At 47.4% G+C, this 18321-nt stretch overlaps 1 protein-coding gene across 1 annotated transcript in view; it reads right to left on the bottom strand.

The window, feature by feature from the left end:
- The window catches only part of Pbx4 (PBX homeobox 4), a 40604-nt gene extending 25241 nt beyond the window's left edge, over nt 1–15363 (bottom strand). The window contains exon 1 of the mRNA XM_021171097.2: nt 15042–15363. Coding sequence (XP_021026756.1) covers nt 15042–15184 — 143 coding nt within the window. The 5' untranslated portion in view covers nt 15185–15363. The remainder of the gene's footprint in view (nt 1–15041) is intronic.
- Nucleotides 15364–18321: the final 2958 nt, after the last annotated feature.

Below are 18321 nucleotides of genomic sequence, written 5' to 3'. Positions count from 1 at the left end.
GGGCAGGTTCCTGAGTTCAAGGTCAGCCTGGGATAAAGTGCATCCAAGCCCAGGTGTGGTAGAAATTGGTAATTTCAGGACTGAGTCCCACCAAGATATCTTAACGGAGGCAGGCTGATTTCTGAATACTTTTGCAAAGTCAAAAGGAAATGTGTGCTTGCTGTCTTGGGAGAATTAGGGGCTGGGATCAAGGAATGCTAGTTCATAGGATAAACAAAAGGAAACCTGGAGTAAATGACTGGATTGATATGTAGAATAAGACTGGGCTAATGAGAGAGAGAGAGAGAGAGAGTGAGCAAGTATGCACCTGGAAAGCTATCTCCAGCAGAACAGAGGCTTGGACTCCCATCTGACCCTCCACACGTGGCATTTTCTAATTGTCATCTCTATTTAATCTTACCAGCTCTTTCATAAAACCTAACTATGAACAATTAGCCGATTTCAGTTTGTTTTGCAACATTGTTACACTTGACAAGGCCTGCTAAGGGATTGCTGGTCATTCAGAGGCAAGAACTCTGCACATATCTCTAAATTCAGACTCCCAGTGACTTAAAATTGGACCTCCCCAACAAAAGCAAGCTGCCACATAATTGCTTAGAATTGTTTGGAAATTACAGGTAAAAATCAGGAGCTGTGATCTACAGTTGGTAGAACAGGGCTTACGTTTGATGGAGAATGTTCCTCGGTCCTGCTGTAACCTGCATGTGGCAGCCTTGTCATAATGATGTCTCAGGGACACTGAGGAAGTTAGGGCTGCCGGGGACAGAGCACCAAGCTTCATTTCTCACCATTGTTCTATGTGAGGCTAAGTAGTTTGGATATATAATTTTAGAACTTGTTTTGTTTTGTTCTTTTGGAGACAGGGTTTCTCTGTGTCGTCCTGGCTGTCCTGGAACTCATTTTGAAGACCAGGCTGCCCTTGAACTGACAGAGACCCACCTGCCTCGGCCTCCTGAGTGCTGAGATTAAAGGTATGTGTCACTACACCTGGCTTTATACCTGGGTTTTTTAATGGCAGCTCCGCAGTAGTTTGGAAAGGATTCTCATGGGAACACTTTCCTTTCCTAGTCTTTCACTGGGAAGTGAGGCAGGAGGGTCTAGAGTCCTATTGTGTATATTTGTGTCTAAGACATTTCAGTGCAGGGGTGAACCAGGACCCTCCACAGTTACCTACACATAGCATATATACACATAAATAAAAAGAAATGCATTTATACCCTAGGCATGGCTACATAGCCCAGGGCTAAAGGTCAAAGGAGGGCAGACTGGGAGCTCACTGGCCATTCAGTGGAACCAAAATGGCCAACTTCAGGTTCAGTGAGGACCCCATCTACAAGGAATCCAGTAGAGAATGTCTTCCTCTGGCCTACACATACACATGCGTGTGTGCCTCAAAAAATGTTTTCTGCTCTCATTTAGCAACTTCAGCTGAACAGCAGCTGAGGTGGAGATCTCCCCCAGTTGATTTCCTTTTCTTTTTTTTTTTTTTTTTTGGTTTTTCGAGACAGGGTTTCTCTGTGTAGCCCTGGCTGTCCTGGAACTCACTTTGTGGACCAGGCTGGCCTCGAACTCAGAGATCCACCAGCCTCTGCCTCCCAAGTACTGGGATTAAAGGTGTGCGCCACCACTGCCCGGCATGTTGTACCTTTTTAAAAAGTCAACTGATGCCGGGCATGGTGGCGCATGCCTTTAATCCCAGCACTNNGGAGGCAGAGGCAGGNGGATTTCTGAGTTCGAGNCCANCCTGGTCTACAGAGTGAGTTCCAGGACAGCCAGGGCTACACAGAGAAACCCTGTCTCAAAAAACTAAAAAAAAAAAAAAAAAAAGTCAACTGATGTCAGGAGCCTAGAACGATGATTTAGTGGTCTTGAGAATACTGGCTGTTCTTGCAGAGGACCTGAGGTCAGTTCCTGAGGTCACCTTTTGTCACAAAGCTGATGAATAACAGGAGCCTCAGTGGCATAGGATCCACTGCCCTCTTCAGGCTTCTGAGGATGGTGCCGATAGACTCACAAAAAACAAAAAAACAAAAAAACAAAACAAAAAAAAAAACACAAGTAAAAAATCAATGTAGTCTATCACATTTATAGGCTAAAAATCTCACAGATGGAACCTGCTTTTAAAAGCATCAGCAGATGTTGGTCCAGCCTCTTCATGAACCACTGGAGAATGAGATGGCACTGTAACCTTAGAAAGTAACCTGCAAAACCTAGTCAGGAATGGTGCTGCACACCTGTAATCTCAAGATTCACAAGGCAGAGGCAGGAGGAGGACCTCAAATTCAAGGCCAGCCTGGGCTACAGAGTAAGACCCTGCCTCAGGCACCTCCAGAGGCAGAGTCAGGCGGATTTCTGAGTTCAAGGCCAGCCTGGTCTACAGAGTGAGTTCCAGGACAGCCAGGGCTACACAGAGAAAGGGTAGCACAGATTTGTGATCACAGAGCTGGGAAGGCTGAGGCAGAAGGCAACTCTGAAGTGAACCTGAACCATAGAGTCTGTCATGCCCTAAAAACTAAAGCATTAAATAATATCTAAAAGACAATGCGGTGGTACGTCAGGCAGGACAGCTCTCTGGTGAACTTGCATGCAATGGATCAGATAGGGTGCTACAGAGAGAAGCTGGAGGAGGGAACAGCCCTGTGCAGCTGTGATGTAGACTGAATGTTCTGGGTGTTTTTGTTTCCTTGTGGTGCTAGGAATGGAACAGAGGGCCTAACCACAGCAGACACATGCTCTGTCCCTCAGCTACCCACCCACAGAAATCTACTGCCCATTCACAGCATGAAAGTGAGGCTTCACTAAGGGCTGGTGAGCCTTTTCCTGAGTGTAAAGCCTTTTACAAAGGCCCACACCCTTGGAAAAGCAAGCCTAGGGTGAAGAGGCGCTGCAGTTGCCTAGATGCTTGCAGCCATCCCTGGGGCCCACACAGCACAAGGAAAGAGGCAATCTGTAAGTTGTCCTCTGATTGTATATGTGCTGAGTCACACACACAAATAATAAATGTCAAAAGGAAGCTGGTGGAAGACTAAATTAGTATAGCTATTATAGAAATCTATAGAGCTTCCTCCAAAAATTAAAAATAGAATTACCATATGACCCAGCTGCTGGGCATCTAACAGTCCATACCCTAACACAGAGACACTCGTGCATCCATGTTCACAGTTCCCCTATTCATGATGGCAAGATGATGTAGGTGCCCATCAACAGAAACATGGATAAGATAAATGTAGTGTAGGGCTGAACAGATGGCTCAGAGGTTAAGAGCACTAGCTGTTGTTCTTCTAGAGGACCTAGGCTCAACTCTCAGCATCCGCATGGTGGCTAATGACCATCTAACTCCAGTTTCAGAAGATTCAGTGCCTCCTCCTGGGCACCAGGCACACACACGTGGTGCACAGATATGCATACAGGCGACACACCCAGACACACACAATAAAAAATGAGTAAAGTGTCGGGTGGTGGTGGTGAATGCCTTTAATCTCAGCACTTGGGAGGCAGAGGTAGGTGGATTTCTGAGTTCAAGGCCAGCCTGGTCTACAGAGTGAGTTCCAGGACAGCCAGGGCTACACAGAGAAACCCTGTCTCGAAAAACAAAAACAAAACAAACAAACAAAAAACCAAAAAATGAGTAAAGTAAAAACTGAAAAAATTTTAAAAGTCATAATATACACAATGGATTATTATTCAGCTGTAAAGAACAATAAAATTGTGAATTTTGCAGGAAAATGGATAGCTCGGGAAAGGGGTAACAAACTCAGAGAAACAGGGGTTCAAGCCCTAGGATCCACACAGTAGCAGGAGATGGGGCTCCAGAGCAAAGCGTCTGCTGACTGCACACACACCCAACCCCTCCAAAGTGGGTAGATGTTTTATTAGTCTAAAAAATAAAGACAAAAGGGTGTCTGTCCTTCCTCCTCAGATCCTAGCCTGTAATGAAAACCGGTGTGAGTGAAGCCTGGCTCCCGAGGTCAGGAAGGGAAGAACACAGCAATGAGGAGGGGTGGAAGGGGCAGAGCCCTGGGTGAGGATGCTAGCTACAAGAAGAAAACCCACAAAACCATACCAAGTTCAAGAACGGCGTTAATATCTAACATATTATATGTTTATTTAAAATAAAAAATTTAAGCCGGGCGTGGTTGTGCACGCCTTTAATCCTAGCACTTGGGAGGCAGAGGCAGGCAGATTTCTGAGTTCGAGGCCAGCCTGGTCTACAAAGTGAGTTCCAGAACAGCCAGAGCTATACAGAGAAACCCTGTCTCGAAAAACCAAAAAAAGTAAAAAAATAAAAAATTTAAGCTGGGCAATGGTAGTAAAAATTTAAGCTGGGCAATGGTAGCACATGCCTTTAATCCCAGCACTTGGGAGGCAGAGGCAGGCGGATTTCTGAGTTTGAGGCCAGCCTGGTCTACAGAATGAGTTCCAGTACAGCCAGAGCTATTCAGAGAAACCCTGTCTCAAACTCTATACCCCCAAAAAATATATTTTAAAGGGTTCCCTTGAGAAGAGGGGGTGTTGGGCAGGTGAGGCACCAGAGAACACCTTGCCCCTGAGTCGTCCGGAAGCAGGAAGCAGCCCTCCCTCCCCAGGCCTGGAATCTGCAGCTGCCTTCATTGTTGTGACCTAGGGAAGTCTGTCAGATTGCTCAGATAGACTGAGATAAGTTGCCTTTGCCACAGTGTGAGGTACAGACAACCCATCAAGCTTGCTACTTTCTCTTTCTACCAGGTTGCCTGGAGCCCCCCACCCCCTACCCCTGTGAGCAATTCCCAAACTTAGGGTCTCACTCTGCCTTCTTAAAGCAGCTTGTTCGTTCCCGCTGAGTCTGCACGCTCTGGCTGAGTGGAAGCCTCTGGAAACCTTAACATTTCCGAGCTTTCATTGCCTGACGAGTCCCAAGAACATGCAGCCAGCACACATAGAGACTATGACTCAAACACAGATGGCGAGCCTGGAGAGTCCTCAGTCCTAAGAGAGAACCTTAGTGGGGAGTAGTCAGGACAATATCCTATGGACACTGAAGGAACCAGAGGACAGAAAGACCTCCCATGTGCATGGCTCGGTGGAGTGAGGTGAAGATAGCTATACTGCAAGAAGCAATCTAGAGATTCGATGTAATCCCCACCAAAATTCCATCAGCAGTTTTCACAGAAACAGAAAAAGCGATTCTGAACTGTGTAGACCACTTCCCAGCCCTGGGGCCGTAAGGACAGGAGTTCAAGGCCATCCTTGACTACATGGTGAATTTGAGGACAGCTTGGGGATAGCTCCTGGGCTGGTGAGGTGGCTCCTGCAGTACAGGATCCTGTCACTATGCAAGGGACCTGAGTCAATTCCCCATTTCTGCAAGGTGTCCTTTGTCCTGTACTTGCAAGTGCTCACATACACACATAAAATAAATGGCCGAATGTAAACAGACAAAACTACCGCCACCCACCTCACCCCAACGGACAGGACCTGCTCTAAAAGAGAGAATCCATTTTCCTTTTTCCCACAAGCAGCAGCCTGTCATGAGCAGATGTGTCTTAGTCATGGATCCTGTGTTCTACAAACATCCCCGGAGCTTGTTTGGAGGGTCTAGCAGGGGATGCAGCTGCTCTATGCTGGAGACAGGAGCGCACTCCTCCAGTCTGGGAGAGGCCAATATGGAGGAAGATGGGAAGGGACACTGTCTGAGCCAGCCAGTTTAGTCCATTCAACCCTGGCTATATATGGGTCACAGTCAACTAACACTCACACCCTTCTGTCTGTCCTTCCTTCCACTGTCCTTCGCTGTCTATCCTGTCACAAAATGTAGCTCTGAGGCATTTTATTATATTTATATATATATGTTATTATACACACTGGTATACACATACACACACATATGCATGCTAGTATGAACTTAAAATTCATTACACATTTACTTCATTTTAAAAATCTTTCTGAAAATGTTTTTAGATGTGTTTTGTGTGTATGGGTATTTTGCCTGCGTGTGTGTGTGTGTGTGTGTGTACCATGTGTATGCCTGGTGGCCACAGAGGCCAGAAGGTGCTGGATTCCCTGGAAATGGATCCAGGCCCTCCATGAGAGCAGCATGTTCTTGGCCTCCAAGCCATGGCTCTAGTCTCTACTTCATTTTGTGGCCTCACTTTCTAGTAAATAACTCCCTTGGTTATTTTAGCTGCTATACTATTACATTTTTAACAATTTTGTATTTAGTGTACGCTCTCTCTTTCTCTCTCTCTCTCTCTCTGTGTAAGTTAGAAGTTAACCTGGGGGAGTGGGTTCTCTCCTTTTACTAAGTGGGTTCCAGGAAGTCAACTCAGCTCATCAGGCTTGGAAGCAAGTGCCTTTACCTGCTGAGCCACTGCAATAATATTAATTTATTACCAATATTATTGGTAATAAAAAAACCAATCCCCATTTTCCTGTCTTTAAACAAACTTGACTCAGCCCCTCATGTACTGCAACACTCAGGAGAGCAGGCCCTGTGCCTCATCTGGGCAGAACAATAAAGCTGGCCCTGCTGTCGTGGGCAAGGGTCCCCTAGCTCTATGAGAGGGTGAGAGCTGGCTCTGCCCTTTGCCAACTGGGGCATTGAGTGAGCTAGCCAGGTGGGTGCTGGAGGGCTCGCCATGAAGGTGAAGGTGCAGGACAGCTGGTAGGCTGACCAACACAGCTACCACCCAGGTCCACATCCAGGGCTTTCGAGTCCCCTACCTCAACATCTACCCCATCTGTGAACTGCTGGAGCACATGAAGGGACCAGTCCAAAAGCAGACCCAAAGCTGCTGGATCTCTACGTCAGTGTCACGGGGCATCAACAGGATCTCTGAGAAGTCCTGGTGAGAAGCCAGAGGCCTCGAACCAGGCCAGTGATTCACTGCAATGAACATTTGTAAGTGAAGAAGTGTGGACAAGAGGGTGCACTGTGGGGCACATTGTGACATACTGCAGTACCCACAAGGAGACTGTTTTCTTTTGGTGGGGAGGCTGCAGGGCAGAGGGCAGGTGCGAGGGGATGGGGAGGCAAGTAGGATTGGGATGCATGATGGGAAATTCACAAAAAATAGAAAAAAAAAATTTAAAAAATCAAATTTGCCAGGACAATAAAGATGAGTGGCCTCACATAGTGAGGTGGGAAGTGAGAAGTTCTTGATGACTTGGTCCAGCCAGGAGAGATGAAGTCGGCTCCATCTACCACACTGACAGGCTATCAGGTTGTAGTCTTTGTGTCTTTGCATCCAAATGATTAGAGGTAGCTGCTCAAGCCCCTTCTGCAAGACTCTGGAGCACCTGCACACACCCTTCACACGGCTTCCCGTGTACTCCTGATCCATTTTTATTTCTCGTGTGTAAGTAGGCATGCAGCATGCGTGCACGTGCAGAGGCCAGAGAGAACAGAGGATGCTTTGGACAGGGAGGCACACATAAACAGCCCAGCATGAATGCTGGGAACCAAACTGGGGTCACTACAGCAGCCACAAGAGCGCTTAGCCTCTGAACCACCTCTCCAGCCCTGCTATGCACTTTAAAAACGACACTGTTTTCTGTGTGTGGGTGCTTGGTCTGCATGTCTGTATCTGCACCATGTGCCTGCCTGTGCCTGGTGAGGTCAGAAGAGGATCCTGGGCTCTCTGGGACTGAAGCCGTGGATGACTGTGAGCCACCAGGTGGGTGTCGCAGTTGTTATATCCACTGCTGTTTAGGGAACTGTTGGAAAAGAAAGTACATGCTCTGTCAGGATGTAGAAAATTTGCTTCCTTTTTTGGGGGGTTGGGGAACAGCAAGTTAAGATTAACTGGACTTCCCTGGAATTCCCTGTGTAGTTGCCCAGGCCAGGCTGGGACTCCCTATATAGCTATGGATGACCTGAAATTCCTCATCTGTTGGCATCAGCCTCTAGTGCTGAGGTAACAACAGGCAAGGGCCTCCTCATCCTGTCTCTGTCTCCTTTATGTGTGTGTGTGTGGTGTGTGTGTGTGTGTGTGGTGTATGTGTATTGTGGTGTGTGTGGTGTGTGTGTGGGGGTGTATATGTGTGTTTGTGGTATGTGTGTGTGTGTGGTATTTGCTCTAGCATCATTTCTGTTGCTATGATAAAATACACTGACCATAAGCAACCGAGGAGAGGAAATGCACTCACCACATCCGTACAACCCCGGATTGCAGTCCTCTGTCTCAGGGAAGGCTTGCTACACCACAACCAGTCAGGAGAAGCAAGGAAGGACCGGGGCCTGCTGCTTACTGCTTTCTCCTCATACCATTCAGGGCACTAACACTGACAGTGTGTGTGTGTGTAAATGTACAGTGGTACATTCGTCATTCTCTTCTTCCACTGTTTTAGTCCCAAGGACTGAACTCAGGTCACCAGGCTTGGCAGCAGACATCCTGATCTGCTATCCTATTTTGCCAGTCTGTTGAGTCTGAGGATGCAGAACCCCCACAGCAGAGGGTGGGTTATACTGTGAGGAGAAGGCCCAGCCAAGCTGTGTTCCTCTGGAGTGGAGACAACTAAGGACTGACGCTCTCTCAGGCCTTGGGTGATCTTCATAGCTCTGAGGTTCTATCAGGAAAAGGTCATAGAAGAAAAGGAAACCTGAGCCGTTAAGATCTCAAAAGTGACACATAGCTGTCGGGGACAATTTCCACAGTTATTTTAACAGATAAAGAATAATACTCCCGCCACGCAGTGGTGGCGCACGCCTTTAATCCCAGCAATTGGGAGGCAGAGGCAGGTGGATTTCTGAGTTCGAGGCCAGTCTGGTTTACAGAGTGAGTTCCAGGACAACCAGGGCTACACAGAGAAACCCTGTCTTGGGGAAAAAAAATACTCCCTTTCCTATTATTATTATTATTATTATTATTATTATTATTATTATTACTATTACTACTACTATTACTTCATAGAGGTTGGCCTTGAACTACACTTTTTCCTGCTCCAGTATTCATGCCCAACTCAGGATTAAAAACTGGCAATATCGAGGCCAGCCTGGTCTACAAAGTGAGTTCCAGAACAGCCAGGGCAATACAGAGAAACCCTGTCTCAAAAAACAAAACAAACAAACAAAACAAAACAAAACAAAGCAAAAACTGGCAATATGAGCCGGGTAGTGGTGGGTAGTGGTGGCACATATCTTTTTTAATCCCAGCACTCAGGAGGCAGAGGCAGGAGGATTTCTTGAGTTTGAGGCCAGCATGGTCTATAGAGTTTGTTCTAGGACAGTCAGGGCTACACTGGGAGACTCTGCCTTAAAACCAAACCAAGGGCTGGTGAGATGGCTCAGTGGGTAAGAGCACCCGACTGCTCTTCCAAAGGTCCAGAGTTCAATTCCCAGCAACCACATGATGGCTCACAACCATCTGTAACAAGATCTGGCGCCCTCTTCTGGAGTGTCTGAAGACAGCTACAGTGTACTTACATATAATAAATAAATAAATCTTTAAAAAAAAAAAAAACCAAACCAAACCAAACAAAACAAAACCTGGCTATGAAAAAAAATTGATGTTTTAAAACTTTATATAAGAGTGTGTGTGTGTGTCTGTGTGTGTGTGGACATTCTTGTGGAGACAGGGAGGAGGTATGGGATGTGGAACAGTCGGAGGGTGGACTAGGAGGGGAATAAAATCTGGAGTGTAAAAAAATAAATTAATAAGTAAAAGATTAAGTAATAAAAAAACCTTTATATAAAGAGGTAGGAGACCAAATTTAGTGGTACACACCTTTAATCCTAGTACTTGGGAGGAAGAGGCAGGACAATCGCTGTGAGTTCAAGGCCATCCTGGACTACATAGGAAGTTCTAGACCAGTTAGTGTCATATAATAGATCCTATCTCAAAACAAACAAATAAATAAAAAGCAAAGGGGCTAGAGAGGCAGTGCAGAGATGAACAGCATTGGCTGCTCTTGCAGAGGACCCAGGGTCAGTTCCTAATGTTCACATAGTGGCTTACAACCATGTGTAATTCTAGTCACAAGGAATCCAATGTCCTCTTCTAACTCTGCAGGCGTCATGCATGTGTTCGGTATACATACATGCATACATACATATATATACATGCAGACGAAACACATACACATAGAATAAAAATAAATAAATCTCCAAAAAACAACAGCCCCAAAGAGGTGGGGGGTGGTGTGGCGAGAGTGAGAGTGGCTCAGTGGATAGAGGCCCTCGCCACCAAGCCTGATGACCTGAGTTTGATCCCTAGGACCCACGTGGTGGGAGGAAACAGCTGACTCCTGTAAACTGTACTCTGACCTCCATATGTATGCTGTCCACGTGCCACAAGCATGCATACTCACACAGGATAAAAAAGAAATAAAAATTAACTTCTTAGCCTTAAAATAAGCACTCTTTGAAAACTGTCAAGTAGACAGGAGTGACTGAATTCCTTTGTGAACACTGGCCACCTGGGGCCACCAGAATCTCAAATCTGGGGTTGTGCTGGGTCACAGATGCCTGAGGCCCACACCCGGGCAGAGCTCAGCTCTCAGCAGGTCTTTCCAGAACAGGTCACAGCTAGTTCCCCAGGACACACCCAAGTGTTCTTTTAGTGGTGCCCATCCTTGGGGTCCATCTTTTCTCTCCTCAGAGCCTACTCTTCCAGCCTAGTGGTTCTCCGCTTTCCTAATGCTCGGCCCTTTAGTACAGTTGGTGACCCCCACCATTAAATGATTTTCGTTGCTATTTCATAACTGTAATGTTTCTACTGTTATGGATCATCATGTAGATAATCTGGTGTTCTACCCACAGGTTGTTTTAGACTCTCTTCATTGGCATTTTTCCAAGTGCCTAGTACCAGACACTATGAGAAGTCAACAAACAACAAAGGCCCTCTTAGAGATTAACCAAAGGGCACCCCCAGGAAAGATGTTCCTGCCCTGACTTCAGTTTCCTCTTTGGAGCACCAGAGTCACCACTGACTGTCCAGCACCTGACTGGTACTCAGAGAGCAAGAAAGAGGAAGGTAGGGGCTGTGAGGGGTGACATATAATGTATGTGTTGAGCATAAAATGAGATGTAGGAAAACCCGGGGCTGCTGTGTGGAATACTGGCTGGGGCTGGGGTAAAAGCACTTGCTCCTGCAAGCCTGATGACTTGAGTTCACTCCTCAGAAGCTGCTGCAGAAGGTGACAACAGGCTCTTCAGTGCTGTCCTCTGATCATCACATGCACACACACACACACACATCCTAATAACAGATACAGTTTTGAAAGCGGGATGGAAAGAGCTGGAGGAATGGAAGCACTCCTAACTCTCCAGAGAGAGACTCTAACACCAGACTCAGCATTCCCCGCTAAGCAAGGGAAGTTTGCTTTTGTCCAGCAGGAGCACAAGGTCCTGGTACAGCACAAGTGGGGATGGGTTGTTGGCTTGTTTGTAGGCAGGGTCTCAGGAATCTCAGATTGGCCTCAATATGTAACAAAGGTGTGCACTGCCACAAGAGGTCTACACTGCTGGTGACCAAGCCCAGGGCTCCTTGCATGTGCACCGGAAGCACAGACTCTCCTCAGCTAAGCTGTACTCCCAAGCCCACGATTCTTTTACAGTTTCCCTTAGTATACTAATCTCACTGTAGGGCTCCAGAGCACACACACTATCAGACCCCAAGGAATCCCCCTCACCTCAAAACAGACCCTTTCAATGAAGCCTCTTTCTCCAAAAGGAATTCAGCACCTTTTTCTATTTTCTAATCATTCCAGTAGGTGTAAGCTTCCCAGTAAGCTGCCTCATAACGTGCATTTCAGCAACTCTGACTAGCTGACACTGGATTTGGGGACATGAGATAGGTGGTCTGAAAACTGCTTTGTTTGTTTGTTTTTCTCTGTGGAAACTGGAATGGTGGCTGGGGAGATGACTTGGCCGTGAAGAGCTCGGGCTACTCTTGCAGATTCCGGTTCCATTCCCAGCATCCACACAGCAGCTCACCACTGTCTGCAATTGCAGTTCCAGGGGCTCAGATGCCTTCTTCTGACTTCTATGGAGACCAGGCACATACTTGATATACATACATTCATGTGGGTAAAATACTCATGAATTTAAAAATAAATCTTTATAAAACTCCAGGACTTCTTTCTTTCCTGGGAACATGTTTTTCCCTGGCTCCTGGGACCTCTAGAAGGTCTGTCACTCTCCCACCTGGCTTTCCACAGCATGCCAACCCTTTCCTTATAGCTTCGCCACAATTTATGTGTGTGCATATATTTCTACTTCCTTTCTCTGTCCCAAATCCCCAAGCTAACAGTGCTGGAAGCAAGGACAATGTCAGTACCCAAGTACAGTGCCTTGCACATAGTAAGTGCCAACAGGTATTAAGCAAGTTCATTTTAAACTTGGGACTAGCAAGATGGGACTAGCAAGATGGTCAGCAGTTAAGAACATTGGCTATCAGGCAGGGGTGGCACACACCTTTAATCCCAGCACTTGAGAGGCAGAGGCAGGCAGATTTCTGAGTTCAAGACCAGCCTGGTCTACAGAGTGAGTTCCAGGACAGTCAGGGCCATACAGAGAAATCCTGTCTCGAAAAACAAACAAACAAAAAAAATTGGCTATTCTTGCTGAAGACCTAGGTTCAATTTCTAGCACTCAACCATTTAACTTGAGTTCTAAGGAATCTGATAACCTCTGACCCTCTTGGGCACCAGGACTGTGTATGGTAGACATCAACACATGTAGGTAAGATTCTCATACATGGAAAATAAAATGATCTTTAAAAGTTTCGGTTAGCCGGGCGTGGTGGCGCACACCTTTAATCCCAGCACTCGGGAGGCAGAGGCAGGTGGATTTCTGAGTTCGAGGCCAGCCTGGTCTACAGAGTGAGTTCCAGGATCAGCCAGGACTACACAGAGAAACCCTGTCTCGAAAAACCAAAAAAAAAAAAAAAAAAAAAAAAAAAAGTTTCTGTTAAAAGTAATAAAAATGGGTTCTCAAGTCAGATGTGGTAGCGTATGCCTTTAATCCCAGAACTCAGGAGGCAGAGCAGGAGGATCTCTGAGTTTGAGGGCAGCCTGGTCTATACAGTGAAACCCTGTCCAGGAAAAAAAAAAAAAAAAAAAGGAGGGTCTGTTCAGAGACTGGAGGGAAGGCTCAGTCAGTGGCTGCCTTGAGTTCCCTTGAGTCTGTCGCTACGATAAAGCTTGGCATGCTGTAATGGCATCTCTAAAGCCCATGCTGGGGGCGGGGGCAGGGGGAGAAGGTCAGGTAGAGACAGAAGGATGCCAGGAACTCACTTCAGCTAATCTGTTATTTCCGTGCTCAGTGGAATCCTGTCTTTAAAATACAATAATTAAGCAGGGCAAGGTACAGCCGGGCAGTGGTGGTGCATGCCGTTAATCCTAGTAGTTGGGAGGCTGAGAGAGGCAGGTAGATTTCTGAGTTTGAGGCCAGCCTGGTTTCAGGAGTTCCAGGACAGCCAGGGCTACACAGAGAGACCCTGTCTTGAAAAGACCCACAACAATGGAGGCAGGGTGTGGGCACCAAACAACAGCTCCTGAGGTAGCCTTTGGGGACCTGAGCAAGAATGGACGCCTTTAATCCCCTTCTACATCTCTGGAGCAGCACTTCTGCAGCCACTCCAAGTCTACAGAACACAGGCGGGGAAATAACCCAAATCCCAACTTGACCTCATGAACCAGAGTGGAAGGGAAGAACTGACTTTCTCAGGGCTTCTGAGACTTCACATACATGCTTCATTCCATAAATAAATGTAAACGCAAAAGCCAGAGCATGATTGAGGAAGACCGCTGATAGTGACCTCTTACCTCAATACACACATGCGCCATGTGGACCAGCATGCACACATGCACATACACACTAAGCCACATCATTACACACATACATGAAAGAAATGCTTTAAAATGGGTCCCTGAGTGCTGGCCTAGCATGAACAAAGCCCTGTGTTCAGCCTGAGCATCACACGAACTGGGTGTGCTGGTACATGCAATTTGGGAGGCTGAGGCAGGAGATCATCCTGGACTGTATGTGTTGTATGGAGAGTTTCAGGCTAGCCTGGGAAACATGAGGTCCTCTCCCAAACAAACAGACAAATAAATATAAAGACAAGGGATCCTTGGGATGTGGTTAGTGGGTGGCGTCTGACTCTCATCCCAGCACTCGGAAGGTAAAGACTGCATGGTCAGGAGTTCAAGGTTATCTTTTGTTTGTTTGTTTGAGTCTCTTGGTGGTTCTAGACAGGGTTTCTCTGTGTAGCCCTGGCTGTCCTGGAACTCACTTTGCAGACTAGGCTGGCCTCGAACTCAAAGATCCTTTCAAGGTTATCTTTTAATAAGTGTGAGGGATGGAGAGAGGGCTCAGTGGTTAAGAGCACTGACTGCTCTTCCAGAGATCCTGAGTTCAATTCCCAGCCACCACTTGGTGGCTCACAGTCATCTGTAATGGGATCTGATGCCCTCTTCTGGTGTGTCTGAAGACAACAGCTACAGTGTACTCATATACATAAAATAACTGACTCTTTAAAAAAAAAAAAAAAAAGATGAGTTTGAGGCAAGCCTGGTGATAAAAGCTCCTGCCAGGTTGGAGGTGGGTGCACTGCAGAGATAGCTTAGTGGTTTAGTGTACTCGCTACACTTCCAAAGAACTGGAGTTCTCTACTCACATGTCAGGAGCACACACACATACACACAACGAGAAAATAAAAACTATAAAAAGATGGGTGCCCTCTATGTCCACCCAGCTCCCCATATCCGTTCCTGAAAGTTCTCAACGGATCCTGTATCAGATCATTCTAGTACAGGCTCTTCAGTAGCTTCTCTTCCACTGTGTGACTTGCAAACTTGCGGTCTTTCCCCAACCCTACGCGTCCGCCAATAATAGATCACTTAACCCTTCCAATGTCTCATGTTCCCAGGGCCGGGCTTTTACCCCCATAACTCTGATACCCTCTTTCCTTACGAAGTCACCCTTTAGTACAGGACAAATTCTTGTATCCTTCATTCCCTCTGGCCCAAGATCACTCCGCCTGTCCATCACTCCAAGCTCAGCTGCACCTGTCCATCCTCATCCCGCCTCCGCCCCTTCCCATCCTGCCCGGGAGCCGCACCTGGCCTGAGCCTCGTCCAGGCTCTGGTCGGTGATGGCCATGATCTGCTGCAGGACGTCGCTCGTGTCATGGCCTAGTGGAGCTGTGGGCGGCAGGCGGCGCGGGGCGGGCTGTGGCGGCACGGGACGCAGAGGGGCGGCCATGGGCTACAGTCCGAGCGAGCGCAAAGGGACAGGTCCCGCCGGGCTCTCGCGCTTGCGCAGCAGCCAACCGCCGCAGACCCAGGGACCACGCCTCCTTCAAGTCCACTAGCCAATAAAACGCCCTTTTCATCTATCTTCGCCGTGCATCACCCTCTCCTTCGCGATGCGCCCCAAACAGCTTCTCAACGGCTGCAGATGGTTAAGGGTTGTCTAGGAAACAGGAATTCTCTTCTGATCCTCCCACCTCTCAGGACACGCCCCCTGTGGGCGCCGTCACCAATCAGCACCATGCACTGTTCCCCCTCCTCAGTGACTAGCTAGAAACTTCCTTTCTCAACTGCCAGTAAAACCCGGTTGGGGTTGCCATGGTAACGACTACCGCCTGCATCTGCTTAAGTCTGGTGCACTTTATGGCTACCTTCCCCATCATAGGCCCTCATCCCTTGCTTACTCCAGTGCCTCTGCCTTCTCTTCAGTCCTGGATCTGCTTAGGTTATCACTTCTTCACAGGGCCCGGATTCTTTACAGCCATTCACATCTGAGTTTACTGCCTCAGAGGCCTGCATCCTCACTGTTTGCTCCCCATCTTCATACTTTTCAAAAATTTCAAAAATTTGTGGGTGGGCAAGGTGACACATGCCTTTAATCCCAACACCAGGGAGATGGATCTCTGTGAGCTCTAGGCTAGCCTAGGCTACATAGTTTCCAGACAGCCAGGGCTATGCAGAGAGACCTTGTTTCAAAAATAACTTGAGACAGAGTCTCTTATTGCCCATGCTGTCCTCAAGTTTGTTATGTAATGAAGGTTGCCGGAGTTTGCTATGATTGGAGCATGATCTCAAACTTTCTTCTACCTCTACCTCCTAAGTGCTGGGATGAGTGCTGTGTGCCACAGGGCCCTGTTTGTGTGGTGATGAGGATGGAAGCCAGGGCAGCAAGCATACCAGACAAAACCCTACCAACCTAACTACATCTGCACCCTAAGTTTTCAGCGTCTTGGGTCAGTGCCTCATACAGTCCAAACTGATATCAAATTCACTGGTAACTGAGAGTGCCTTCCCCTCCCCTCACTGCCCTGGCTACTTCCTCAGAACTGTGGGTCCTCCTCATAGCTCCCCACAGCTCCTCAGAATTCCCACTCCCCAGTCCTGCCTCTTCCTCAAGGCCTCGCACACCTGAGTCCCAGGCTCCGCAAAATTTCTGCTCCTTTTCACAGCCACCACACACACACACACACACACACACCCGCCCTGGGGTTCTCCCAGCAGCCCTCAGGGTACTCCACTCTATGACTCCTCAAAATTCTTCTGACCTCAAGAGCATCAATGTCTGCATTATGTGACTTTTTCTGGGGAACTGCTCTGGGATAAGTGGTTAACCTGACCAAAGAAACAACTTCACTCAAGTCCAGTTTTGTGAACCAGGGACTTTATTGAAGTTCCTCCCCAATACATGGGCAGCTCCAGCAGAAATGTATCATCTTCCCTCCCCACCTTCATTATGGGTCTATAATCTTTATTGAGGAGAGCGGTCCCATGCATATATCCTGTGTTTGTACAAAAGCATATTAGTGGTCCAAACTTGTGAGGTCATGCATGAATGAACGCAGTTCTTGATTCAACATGGCAGTGACCGTATCCAGCCTGGAGGGATACGACTGTTTCCCAAAAGTCCTGGGCCCTCGAGCATTTGGCTGGTCACCAGAATCCTGTTATAACCGTATGGACCTTCCATGTTTACCCCAACTCTGATAATAAACAGAGACATGTTTATTTATAAATGCCTAGGCCTTATAGCTAGGCTTGTTCCCAACTAGCTCGTACAACTTCTACTAACACATTTATATTATTCCATGTCTGCCTCATGGCTTGTGACCTCTCGGTCTCTAATACTGGAGCCTGCTTCTTCCTCCATGTTGGGCTTCTAGAGCCTGACTCCTTCAGAGTTCAATCTCTCCCTGCAAGTCCTGCTGGCAGTCTCTGGCTTCACTATAGGCCAACAGCTTTTTATTAAAACCAGTCAGAAGGGGAGAGAGGGAATCAGCATCTGGGTAAAACGAAGACATTCTTTACACAGCGCACAAAAAGGTTCTCCCTCCACTGTGCCTTTCCCTAAACCTTTCTGCTTTTCTTTTATCAGGCTGGGGGGGGGGGCAGATGAAAAGTGTGGATTTGTGTAGATGGCAGGAAGGAAACTAGAATCCAGTACTTTTCTCCCCTGGGGAAGTTAACTATATTGTTTTATCAAGATCCAACGTAGGAGTGACCTCAACCTGTTTGTTCTTTTCAAATTTTGTCATTGTGTGTATGTGTGTGTGCATGCACACACACAATGTGTTTACACACCACAGCACAAGTGTGATGTGTTTGCACATCATAGCACAAGTGTGGAGGTCAGAGAACAACTTTCAGGACTTGGGTCTCTACTACCATGAGTCCAGGGATTGAACACTTGTTGCCAGCGCTTCTTCCTGCTGAGCTCTTTTGATCCAGTCCTTCCTTCCAACCCCAGCATTCCAGGTCTAGCAAATGCTAGCACATGGCTAAAGAATGAAGACTTTGCCGAATACCAATCCTCAGGTGTACCCCAAGACAGAGAACTCTCACAGGCCTTTTGTCTCGTTTGGGAGTCCTCAAATTGGGGGGGGGGGGCACAAATCCCTCTCCAGAGGTACAGAGCCTCCCTGAATGTTTGCTCAGAGACAGAATTCAGGTGAAGGCTTGGTGAAGGGTCAGTGTGACTGCAAAGTCAGTCATCTGCCTTTTGTTCTTACTGAAGAGGAAACTCAAGCAGCACGTGTGCATGGGGGCGGCGGGGTGGGGGGGGCGGAGCATGGGGAAGATGGAGACTTCACAGGGTGCCTGGCAAGAAATTCAAATGTGTAAGCACAAGGAAAACCCTAGGCTTGGCCCCAGCCACAGGAAGTAATAGAAGCCTTTAAGGTGGGCCCAGAGTGTACAAAAGGTCAGACAGTGGCCCAGCACTGCACAGGCCTGATCTGGGGGAGGGAGAAGACTGTAAGTTCCAATGGCCTAAAAGAGACAAAAGCTTGATGTCACACAGCAGAGAAGTCAAGAAGGAAAAGCCAGGCTAGGGCAATGAATGGCTCAGTACTTTTTTTTTTTTTTTTTTTTTTT

Source organism: Mus caroli, chromosome 8 (assembly GCF_900094665.2).
Source record: "Mus caroli chromosome 8, CAROLI_EIJ_v1.1, whole genome shotgun sequence".
Classification (NCBI taxonomy): Eukaryota; Metazoa; Chordata; class Mammalia; order Rodentia; family Muridae; genus Mus; species Mus caroli.
Note: the sequence above shows the minus strand (reverse complement) of the source record. Positions and strands in the feature narration are given on the sequence as shown.